Source organism: Pelophylax lessonae, assembly GCF_965119305.1.
Source record: "Pelophylax lessonae genome assembly, chromosome: 10".
Lineage (NCBI taxonomy): Eukaryota > Metazoa > Chordata > Amphibia > Anura > Ranidae > Pelophylax > Pelophylax lessonae.
Genome location: NC_138777.1, coordinates 38259379 through 38271969, shown reverse-complemented (window position 1 = coordinate 38271969; position 12591 = coordinate 38259379). Strand labels below are relative to the sequence as shown.

General features: G+C 41.0%; 1 protein-coding gene across 4 annotated transcripts in view; it reads right to left on the bottom strand.

The window, feature by feature from the left end:
* The window catches only part of SHANK2 (SH3 and multiple ankyrin repeat domains 2), a 976209-nt gene that overhangs the window by 46257 nt on the left and 917361 nt on the right, over positions 1 to 12591 (bottom strand). For 2 of the 4 annotated variants that reach the window (XM_082271110.1, XM_082271111.1), the window contains one exon: positions 2480 to 2610. The exons of 1 other annotated variant lie outside the window; for it this stretch is intronic. In XM_082271110.1, the coding sequence (XP_082127236.1) occupies positions 2480 to 2610 (131 nt within the window). Of the gene's footprint in view, positions 1 to 2479; positions 2611 to 2820; positions 2881 to 12591 lie in introns of all 4 variants that reach the window. One more of the 4 variants, XM_082271109.1, reaches the window with a different exon arrangement.

Below are 12591 nucleotides of genomic sequence, written 5' to 3'. Positions count from 1 at the left end.
CAAAAGTTTGTTTGTTTTTTATTTTGGGATAAAGGTTTTACATGAATAAATAAAAGCTGATTAATGTCAGTGATAAATGGTTTGTCTCAACACTAACTGCTACATTTGCAGGACAGCTTGTTCTGTAAAAAACCCACAGACTTACTGGCAGGATCAATAGATGGAAAGAAAACCTGAAAAAGGAAATGAATGCTGGCATGATATCTAAGAATTGGTAAGCTGCAATATAATAAATATTTGCTTTTGGGTTTAATCTTGCTTTAACTCTGATCCTCCCCTTCAACTGAGGTCAGATGATCAAACACCTAGGCTTTTGGTTACATGGGTAGTGCCAAAAACAACCAGAAGCACTTCTACAAACAAGGCGATCATTTAAACCCTTCCTTTTAATATAAAGCAGTAATAAACCCGAAACCAAAATGTAATATATTGCAGCTTACCTATCATTAGATGTGGTGGCTGCATCAGTTTTCTTTTCTTTGGCTTTTCTCCTCTTTTTTCACCTTGTGATCTGGCCGGTAACACACCTCCAGTATTAAGGCTCTTTCACCCGTTGGACGGACTCCGTTTTTCTCAGTGGGGGGGTAATCGATCCGCCGATCCCCCACTGAGCAGGCGGATGACAGCTGTTCTCCGTGCTGTGTGCGGAGACAAAGCTGTCAGGTCCCCATGCATCTCTATGGGGGATCGGAATGGGAACGGATCGTCTGTCCGTTCTCATCCGATCCGCTGGACGGATGGAAAAATAGGGTTTCCATAGATCCAGATTTGATGGATCGGATGTCAGTGGACATGTTTCTGCTGACAACTGATGCCCCATAGAGATGCATGGGGGGACCGTTCAGATCCGCCCAAAAAACTGACAGGCAGATCTGAACGGTCTGCCTGTATGAAAGGGGCCTTAGTGAGACAAAACTCTGGAGGAATGCACACATGAGGCATAGCAGACCGCAGCATTGTCAGTCTGGGGGAGGGGAGTGTTAAATGTTTTAGCAGATTTAGAACCACTAAAATATTTAACCAAACCCCAGCTCACACTTTATAATCAGTTACAGCAAACAGGTTTTTCCTTTTGGGATAAAGGTTTTGCATGAATAAATAAAAACTGGTAAAGCAAGTGGTTTGCCTCATCCATGTAAACTGATACATTCTGCTGGAGAGTTTGTTTTGCGGAAAATAACAGACTTGCTGGCTGGATCACCAGATGAAAATAGAAGAAAGCAAGTCTAATAAAGAAAACTAATACAACCATCACATCTAAGAATTGGTAAGCTGCAATATAATAAATGTTTGCTTTTGCGCTTTAACCAATTTTACTGTAGCAGTTGCATGACATTCTACGCACAAATCTCTTCTTCTGGACATAACTCCTTGCTTACATGTTTCACCCTTGTTCAGGGCTTAGCCATAGGAAATGAATTACAAAGGTGCACTTGTCCTTTTAATAGAAACCTATACTGAGAGAAATGCAACAGCTGCCCTTGCTGACCTCCCTCTGTTAATCATAGTTGCCTTGCTGTCTTGGACTGTAATATTTTTGGGTACGCAAGTATACAAAGCAGGAAAGTCAGACTTCCTAATCTATATATTTCAGGTCAAGAACTCCAGGTAACCATGTGCAATCAGCATTACAGCCCAGGACTCTTTATTTTCAAGGTTAGGGGAGGTCAAGAATGTCAGCTGGCATAATTCTTTAGCACTGGTTTACTTAAAGTGTACATAGTGTACAGCCAACATGTTTTTCTAGTTTTGGAAAGCATAGAGAAAGGTTAAAACCTGTCAGTTTATTTTTTTCCTGTCTGTTGATTTCCCTTTGATTCATGTCCCAGAGATGCAACAAATAGTAAGAGAAAATTTCCACAAATGTGGAGGAATTCCCCTCCTAGACAGTTGTCCCAATCACATGGTTTTCCTCCTACAACTGTAAAATGTTGATTTTTAATGACTTTTTTGTTCCAGTGATAGTGGTCTCCAGAGATGGTGATATAGAAAGAGCCAACATACCCAGCGGGGAGGCAGCAATAAAAACTAGAGGAAGGGTTATAACCTTCCCCACACTATACAAAACTAGAAAACATTTTTGGTCGTACATACACTAAATTATAAGGGTTTCTGTTCTTTACAATAAAAAAAAAACAAACTTCTCTCTTTACAAAAACAAAACTATTATTTTGTAGAAGCTACGTTTTTACACTATAACATAAAAAAAGGTCATTTAATTTAGATGGGGTGTTCTTCAAATTAAAAATATTTTATTTTTTTAGAAGTAGAAAGCAATTTTATTTCTATGAACAAAATTCACAACTAAGGTTTCACACCCCTGGAAGTTGACCATCAGATGTTCAGCTCTTACAATGTAACAAGCATTAATCTGCTCCCCAATATCTGCTATTCTTTTATCGCAGAAAGGTTTGTCGCATGTAGTGACCAGATGTGACATGCAACACACTGGCCACTTCTGCCCACCTCTCCTACTCACATTGGCTTCTGTAGCAGGAGGGAAGCATCTGCTTGTTGGGCGCTGCTTAATTGTAGCCACCCTGGAATCTACTGGCATGTTGTCCACTGGTCTTAAAGGCTTGGCTATTGGGGTAGAGTCTTCGTTTTTATCTGCAATGAGATCACAAGTTCACCTTCCAACAGGACCCTCATAAACAGCTGCAAGGTATCAGACTTCATAAAATGCAGTTGAACAAATGAGTAATCTGAAGGTTCGTTGGTAACAAAGCACTGCAGTAGCATTCTCCAGGCGTGCAAGCTGTAATTTTTGAATGGAGCATGCATGGGTTTGTTTTAAGCCTACATGCATGTGATCTTTACTTAGTGGAACGCGAATTACAATCCTCCTCTTCAAACAATCAACATCTGAAAGTTGAACATCTACATAGAAACGGAGAGAAAACCTTTAGCATAAACATTCCTGCTAACGAAGCACAGTCCTCCCGAGATGTGTAAGGAGGGTAGAAGGGTCATTTTGAAAGAGACGATGCCTCATGCATACTTGTTTTCATACAACTCTCACAATACCCTCTAGACATACATGATGCATAGCCGAAAGACCTCATGGGGGAAATAGATGCATCAATTATTTTTTTTAGCACAGTGACTTTTTAAATCATTCATGTATACCGGCAATGTAATATTTCTCCTGCCAAGACAGGGCATAAAAATGTTAGATGGTAGAAGGATTACTTGTGCAATAGTGTCTGCAGTTACAGCCCTCCGAGTGATGCTCTGAAGGCACATGCAATTGCAATTTTCTTAGAAGAAGCATGTGTTCTGTCAAATAGGGCAGATCGTTCGATAATGCCTCTGACGATCTGTGCATGCACAGTACTAACGTCACTCTGGCAATCAGCTAGCGAGACATCAACTGTGCGCATGTGCAGATTGTCTGAGGCATTATCCAACGATCAGCAAATGCAGCAATTGACAGAACACTTGCACGTTTACACCAGCCGGTGTGTGATGCACTCTCCTCACCGAGTCACCTGCCCAGCCTCCCTCAACCCTCACAGGGGTGGCACATGACTGCCAGCTCCAGACTAATCCTGAGCCCAAAGCCAGACTGTGATCGAGTGGGGTACATGAGAGGAAGGCTGCAGGAGGAGCCGCCCTGCAGGACATATTGGACTGCCTCCGGTGTTCTGTTGCTTACTGCATTTGCTAATCATCAGATGCCTCCAATGATCTGCGCATGCGCACAATTGACGTCACACCACTGATTGCCAGAGTGACGTCAGTACTGCGCATGCGCAGATCTTTGAAGGCATTATCCAACGATCAACAAATGCAGTAATCGACAGAACACAGGCATTGAGTTTTTATTAAAGGTGCAAACAGTAAACTTTAACTTTGAGTGAAAAAATGCAAACTACAATTGAGTTTAAGCAAGGTTTTTCTTTTTTTATAAAGTCTTCCTAACAACACCAGAAGAACTTTTCCTATTCTTTTTAGGTGCGTTTGAAAAAAAAAAAAGTTGCACAATGCTCAAACAGCATTTGGGCCCTGCTTTAAAGGCTAAGTTGACCTTTTCTTTCTAAATTCCAGCTCCCCTATGTACCAATATACCATGAATCACCTTATGATCCATACCTACCTTCCTTAGTTTGTACAGTAAGCGTTTGTGGGGAACGGTGTCAAAGGCCTTTGCAAAGTCCAGATACACCACATCCACAGGCTTACCTTTATCTAAGTGGCAGCTCACTTCATCGTAGAAGGTTAATAGATTGGTTTGGCATGAACGATTTTTCATGAATCCATGCTGATTACTACTTATAATACCGTTTTCATTACTAAAGTCTTGTATGTGGTCCCTTATCATCCCCTCCAAAATTTTGCAGACTACTGATGTTAGGCTGACCGGCCTATAGTTACCCGGGATATATGTCGGCCCCTTTTTAAATATTGGTACCACGTTGGCTTTTTTCCAATCAGTTGGCACCATACCTGTCTGTAAACTATCCTTAAAGATCAAGAATAATGGTCTGGCAATCACCTGGCTGAGCTCATTAAGAACCCTTGGGTGCAAGCCATCCGGTCCGGGGGATTTATTTATGTTAAGTTTCTCTAGTTTAGCTCTAAGTCTATCCTCTGTTAGCCATGGCGGCACTTCCTGAGGTGTATTATTTAGTTCGGCCTTACAAGCGGGGTTCGTGTAGCCCCCCGATTCCTTTGTGAAGACTGAAGAAAAGAAATTATTTAACACTTCCGCCTTTTCTCTGTCCTCAGTGGCCATTTTTCCTTTATCATCTTTTATGGGGCCAATGTGTTCTGGCCTCGCTTTCTTACTGTTTATATACTTAAAGAACTTCTTGGGGTTCTTTTTACTCTCCTCCGCTATATGTCTCTCGTGTTCTATTTTAGCCGCCCTGATTTCATCTTTACATTTCTTATTACACTCTTTGTAGTGCTTAAATGCTGCCAATGACCCCTCAGTCTTGTATTTTTTGAATGCCTTTTCTTTAGCTCTAATATACATTTTTATGTTGGAGTTTAGCCACCCAGGGTTTAGTTTTGCTCTTTTGAATTTATTTCCCTGTGGAATGCACTGGCCCACCCCCTTGTTAAGTATGCTCTTGAAGCACTCCCATTTTTCCTCCGTGTTCTTTGTTCCCAGGGTTCTATCCCATTTGATATTTTCTAGCAGCGAGCGCAGTTTAGGGAAATTGGCTCTTTTGAAATTCAGTGTCCTTATATTACCCTTGTGTTTCCTATTACTGTAATTAATACTGAAACCAATTGACCTATGGTCACTGTTCCCTAAGTTGTCCCGTATTTCTATATCCGTGAGCAGGTCTGTATTGTTGGTAATCAGTAGGTCAAGTACCGCATTGTTTCTTGTCGGTGCATTCACCATCTGACCCATGAAATTGTCCTGCAAAACATTTAGGAACTGTCGAGCCTTGGCTGAATGCGCGGTTCCTTCTGCCCAGTCTATATCAGGATAATTAAAGTCCCCCATTATAATGACATTTCCCATCCTTGCTGCCAATCCTATCTGTAACATGAGGTCCACCTCACCCTCCTCCCTCTGGTTTGGGGGCCTATAGCATACGCCCAATATTACCTTCCCCACCGTGCCTTCCCTTTGAAGCTCTACCCATAGGGATTCTGCTTCGTCCATAGCTCCATTATTAATATCATCCCTCATATTTACCTGTATACTGTTCTTAATATACAAACATACCCCTCCCCCTTTTTTACCCTCTCTATCTCTGCGATAAAGGGAATACCCCTGAATGGTCGCCATCCAGTCATGAGAGCTGTCAAACCAAGTCTCAGTTATCCCCACAAAATCTAAGTCCTCCTCAAACATCAGCAGCTCCAGCTCTATTGTATTGTTAGTACGGCGGCTCCTCCTGAGCGCTTCAGATTTTTTTTACGTTCAGCCCACTGGGTGGAACGAAAAAAAAAAAATACTAGTGTCTAATATACTTAACGTAGTGGGGTTGTATGTTTTTTGCCTTGTATTTCCTGAAGTGTGCATTGATTTCAATGGGCTGCCCCACATCCAGCAAAGTAGCTCATGGGAGATTTTGTCGTGTTGCAGTTTGCATGTTTTTTACCGTTGTTTTTTCATGTGGCAATGACACTGAAAGCGTGACTAGTTCATTTTAGGTGTATAAAGGTGGCCATAACCTGTACAATCTTTGTACAATTTCCTTTAGAATGACCAAAACTATGGAATAGGATAACCCACCTACCCATTCACTCTGTATCCAATCAGGCAGGCTCTTGCACTACATCAGGGGTGTCCAACCTGTGGCCCCAGAGAGTTTACCATGTGGCCCTGACCCATCTGGAGGGATGCTGGGGATTCCATGCAAACATGACAGCTGTGGCAGCCTACATTGACAAGCCAAGCAAATACACGCCTGGAGGGATGCCGTGCAAACATAGTAGATAAGTGCAGGGTGTATGTACTAGCGAGGTCCCCTTCCTGTGTCTGAATGGTTTTCATGTCCCAAATCTACATACCAGGAAGTCCTGAACTTTTCCATGGAACACACCAGGGGCTAAGGTAAGAAAGCTTTTGTTATTCTGCAACAGAGGCACATTAATGGTATATTGGTACATAGGGGAGCTGGAAATTAGAAAAACAAAAAGTGAACTTTAAAGCTATTCAAAAAATATGAGAGGGAAGTTGGCTAATACAGTTGATTTCATCAGCAGTGAGAAACAACCCAATTGCCTATAGTGGAAGGTGTAAAAAAAAAACAACAACAAAAAAAGCAGTCCCACTAGCTACTCTCTTCCAAGATAAGCAGTGAGGGCAGAGTTTGCCTGCCTCCCCAATCTCCTCTTCATTGACATTTTGTAATACTAAAGCCAGCCATACATGGGTCGAATTTACAAAAAAATGTTCTTTAGAAAATCATGAAAAAGAATTTTCGTTCAAATTTGACACCAATAGTGGGCCGCAGCAACATAAGATTTTTGCGCAGCCATTGAATTTAAGTGATCGGGCATGTTGGAAATTTTTTGAAAAACTAACGAATTTCGAATCAATGATGGGAGAATCATGCGAGAAATATAATCAAAATACAGTCAAAAAAGAAATGTGAATAAGCTGTAACCTGTAAAGAAAAAAAAATTCCCGGCCACAAAAATTATTATCTGTAGCAATAGGAGGTGGATTGAAGGCTTGGTTAGTCCAATTTTAAAATCAATGGTGGCACCATTGGATGAAAAAACACACAAAATTTCTGATTTCCCCAAAAAAAAAATTTGTTCGGAATTCAACCCATGTATGGCCTGCATTACAATACTTTAGCACTTTGTAAATCTGTTGCCCTGCGTGCCATCAGAGCATACCTACACGTCAGAGCACTCTAGACTGAAGTGTTGGATCATGCCCACACATCAGCCCACCCTGGACTATAGCGAAAGGGAAGTCAACTACTTTATTGGAAAGGTTTTGCTGGTGCAGTCTTTTTTCTAGTTAACAAGGGGAAGCTATAGCTATAAATGAACACTACAGCATTAGCATAGACCCCTTCTGCTACCCCACAACTAGCAACACTATAAAAATTCATCCATATAGCTTTTAAATAAATCCCATATGTCAGCTACTCAGCTGAGGTGCTTTTATTTATTATGTTTTAGACTTTAAAAAGCTGAATTCTAACAATTGGCTTCTGAGAGCTAGGAACATTTCTGTGGGTTCTATAAATCGGCTTTCCTGTATAGTCATACCGTCACACTCTGGGGCAGGGGAAGAAGCAGCCTGCACATAGTCCTCAGGAGAACATTGTGGCTGAGAAATATGATGGTCGTCTTCAATACACATTTCAGTTACATTGGTTTCTGCCTGATTTTGGTTTACAATGTAATTATAACTGCTTGTCCTTTACCTGCTTTGACCATTTATCTTCTCTGCAATGGGTTTGCTGTAGGGTCTGGAGAATGATGTGAAAAACATAAATGTGCAAAGAATAAAAAGCAAAGCCTAACTCAGCCAAGCAATGGAAAGAAGGGCACCGGTCACTTAGTAGTCAGCCACTTATCTTCTGCTTATTTTTCCAGCATAGGGTTGGCCAATACTAAATGTTTGGAGGTAAAGACAAGCAGGGCATACACTGAAACATCCATCAGGCAGAATTTCTAAAGATCAAACTCATGTTCTGCAGGACAAAGCTCTGCTTTTGGGTGAAATTAGATAGGCAGTCTTGAACAACATTACCCATAACAAGTTTCAATGCAGGCTTGTTTCCAACTAGAGTAAAATCCATAAAAGTGAGATAATAGTTTGCTTTGAACATAACCTATACCTATCAGTGAGTTGCTCTGCATGTATGGTGTGGTGGAAAAAGTTATCAGTTTTTTCAAGTTAACATGAACAAGTCCCTTCAAGTTAAAATACAAGCGTTATCTGTTTTTTTTTTTTCTTTTTATAGGGTTAGAGAACCTCAGGTTCATTAGGTTTTAATTGATGTCTGTGACACCATTGGGGGAGATTCTTCTCGCTGTGTGCCTCAATGATGCCCCTGTAACCAAGGACAAGAAATTTGATTGGTGGCCAATGAGACAGGAGAGCACATGGAATGGCAATAAAACCTGACCAAGCTTTGCTTTGTTGTTGTCTGTCCTTTTTTGCAATTCTGTCCTTTTAAATTCTCTTTACTGCCTATCCCTCTGATTCCCCAAAAACAGGACCAATACCTGAGAGGTAATCTTACAAATGGGGACACAAACTGCAATAAAAATTTGGTGGTTTTCTAACTCTTCCCCACGCTATCAGATCTGCCGATTTTCGGCTTGTTAGTATGATGCTTCCGACAACCGACTCCGACTTTTCAGCCAAAAAAATTCTGGTGTGCAGGCTATAAAATTTTTGTCCTCCGTCAAAACACGTCCGATTTTCGTGCAGTCAGTACAGATTTCAACAGGGAAAAATCCTATGAGCAAAACTGGGCATGCTCAGAGAAGAAAGAACACAAAGAAAGCAAACCAACACATGACATCACTTCTGAAGTAGAATTCTGTCGGTCGACAAAATTCGTGCGCAGTCTAGAGCACATTCCAACCAACAAAACACCACTCTGGACAAAAGATGGACGACCGGTCGGCGGAAATTCGTTGCGTATGTACAAGGCTTTAGGGTCCTTTCACACGGGCTTTCCGCCCAGCGGACTCGGTTTTGTTCAGCGGGGATCGATCTGCCAATCCATACTGAGCAGGCGGATGACAGCTCCATCTCCGTTTACTTTGCAGAGACGGAGCTGTCAGAGCCCCGCTCTGCTCTATGGGAGATCGGATGATAACAGACTGTCTGTTTTCATCCAATCCTATCCGATCTGCAAGACGGATGGAAAATAGGTTTTTCATCCATCTGGATTTCACAGACAGGATCGGATTGGATAGCAGCGGGTGCCAGCGGAGATGTCACCTCTGACATCTGCTGCTTCATAGAGGTACATGGAGCATCCAATCAGGTCTGCCTGAAAAAACTGACAGGCGGACCTGATCTGAAAGCCCGTGTGAAAGGGGCCAAAAGGGGGATGATTTAGTTTATCAGAGATTTCCTAGCAGCTCATTTTTTTACAGCTACACTGAAAGCCAGGATGCTACCAGTAATCAGGTAACTAGAATAGATATTATATACAGTGGTGATTGAAAGTTTGGGCACCCCAGGTAAAAATTTGTATTAATGTGCATAAAGAAGCCAAGGAAAGATGGAAAAATCTCCAAAAGGCATCAGATTACAGATTAGACATTCTTATAATATGTCAACAAAAGTTTGATTTTATTTCCATCATTGACACATTCAAAATTACAGAAAACCAAAAAAATGGCGTCTTTAAAAGTTTAGGCACCCTGCAGAATTTATAGCATGCACAGCCCCCTTTGCAAGGCTGAGACCTGCCAGTGTCATGGATTGTTCTCAATCGTCGTCTGGGAAGACCAGGTGATGTCAATCTCAAAGGTTTTAAATGCCCAGACTCATCTGACCTTGCCCCAACAATTAGCACCATGGGATCTTCTAAGCAGTTGTCTAGAAAACTGAAACTGAAAATAGTTGACGCTCACAAAGCTGGAGAAGGCTATAAGAAGTTAGCAAAGCGTTTTCAGATGTCAATATCCTCTGTTCGGAATGTAATTAAAAAATGGCAGTCATCAGGAACAGTGGAAGTTAAAGCAAGATCTGGAAGACCAAGAAAAATATCAGACAGAACAGCTTGCAGGATTGTGAGAAAAACAATTCAAAACCCACATTTGACTGCCACGATCCCTCCAGAAAGATCTGGCAGACACTGGAGTTGTGGTACACTATTCCACTATAAAGAGATACTTGTACAAATATGGTCTTCATGGAAGAGTCATCAGAAGAAAACCTCTTCTACATCCTCACCACAAAAATCAGCGTTCCTTTGCAAATGAACATATAGACAAGCCTGATGCATTTTGGAAACAAGTTCTGTAGACCGATGAGGTTAAAATTTAACTTTTTGGCCGGAATGAGCAAAGGTACGTTTGGAGAAGAAGGGGCACAGAATTTAATGAAAAGAACTTCTGTCCAACTGTTAAGCATGAGGGTGGATCAATAATGCTTTGGGGTTGTATTGCAGCCAGTGGCACAGGGAACATCTCACGAGTAGAAGGAAAAATGGATTCAATAAAATTTCATCAGATTTTGGATGGCAACTTGATGCCATCTGTGAAAAAGCTGAAGTTAAAGAGAGGATAGCTTCTACAAATGGATAATGATCCTAAACACACCTCGAAATCCACAGGGGAATTACATCAAGAGGCGTAAACTGAAGGTTTTGCCATGGCCTTCACAATCTCCTGACCTCAACATAATTAAAAATCTATGGATAGACCTTAAAAGAGCAGTGCGTGACAGACAGTCCAGAAATCTCAAAGAACTGGAAGACTTTTGTAAGGAAGAATGGGCAAAGATACCTCAAACAAGAATTGAAAGACTCTTGGCTGGCTGCAAAAAGCGTTTACAAGCTGTGATACTTGCCAAAGGGGGCAGTACAAGATATTAACTCTGCAGGGTGACCAAACTTTTGCAGATGCCGTTTTTTTGTTTTCTGTTATTTTGAAAGTGTAAATGATTAAAATAAAATCTAACTTTTGTTGACATATTATAAGAATGTCTAATCTGTAATTTGATGCCTTTTGGAGATTTTTCCATCTTTCCTTGGCTTCTTTATTATTATTATTATTTCAGGTACTTATATAGTGCTGTCAATTTACGCAGCGCTTTACATATACATTACACATTCACATCCGTCCCTGCCCTCAAGGAGCGTACAATCTAAGGTCCCTAACCCACATTCATAGTAGGGCCAATTTTATACAGGATCCAATTAACCTACCAGCATGTCTTTATGCACATGAATACAAATTTTTACCTGGGGTGCCCAAACTTTTGATCATCACTGTATCAGTCTTTTGTGCATTAAAGTCCCATGCATGACTTTCACCTATAGGTAAGCCTATAATAAGGCTTACCTAAAGGTGCAGTAAATATCTCCTAAATGTGCACCGTTTAGGAGACATTTACTTTTGATGCAGCCGGTGGGGTCATTGGCGCATGCGACCTGAAGGAACGGCATACTGTGCCATGAACACAGCCGGGGTCTGCGAACCAAGTGTAGATGGAAGTGCCTTTAGCGGTGAGATCGAGTCGCTGGGGGGCTTAGTTTTAAAGTAAGTTTCGCATAGTGTGCTAGTATGAGATGCATACTAGCACATTATGACATTGCCTTGCAGGATTTAAAAACAAAACAAAAATGGCAGTTTACTTTAATGAAACTTGCTACACTGATTGTTTATGTGTACACTAAACTAATGACTTTAGCCCTGATAGTTATATGAAACAATCCTTACTCTGAATGCACCAAATGCTGACTTTACATATTTGGGAAGTGGGGTGATTGGAAGTAACTTTTGACGTAAAGTGAATTGAAACTAAAACTAATAAATAAATACTGGTTTGTCACATTTAGGTGATCGGATGGTTAGAGTGCAGAGAACTTCGCTCCATCTCATTATACACTTTGGTAAAGCTGGCCCTAAATGTACAATCTCTAAAACAACTCATACATTGTTTTTGTTTTTAAGCTATTTGACAGAAGCAGGCGATGTCTGAATGTCCAGTATAACCAGTATATTTCTTTTTACACATGGAAAAATGACTGTGAAAGAAAACACTATGTTCAGAAGACAGCAGAAAATGATGACGCCAACATGAACATTCATCTAGTGAGCGGCAGAGAACAAATGACTAGCGTATTATGGGGCTAATTCAATCCTTCCACATATGAATCAATCACCCATCCTGGGAATAATCCACAATCCCCAGTGAAACATTTATGTATTACAGGCTGAAGAGTTCAGTAGCCTCCTTTCCATGGGAAAGAATGTAATCTCCCTCTCTAGACAATATATTACACTGATGTATCTATGGATTACATGTATCTGATGCTGGGCTTATTATGATCATCGATATTGTAGCTTGCTGGAAGTGATGTGGATCCTGTCTTACATAAATCAGATAACATATGTCTGCAGGTCTTTATATACATTCTGTATATGTTGTTCAGTCTACCTTACTGCTTTGCTAATGGGATTGAC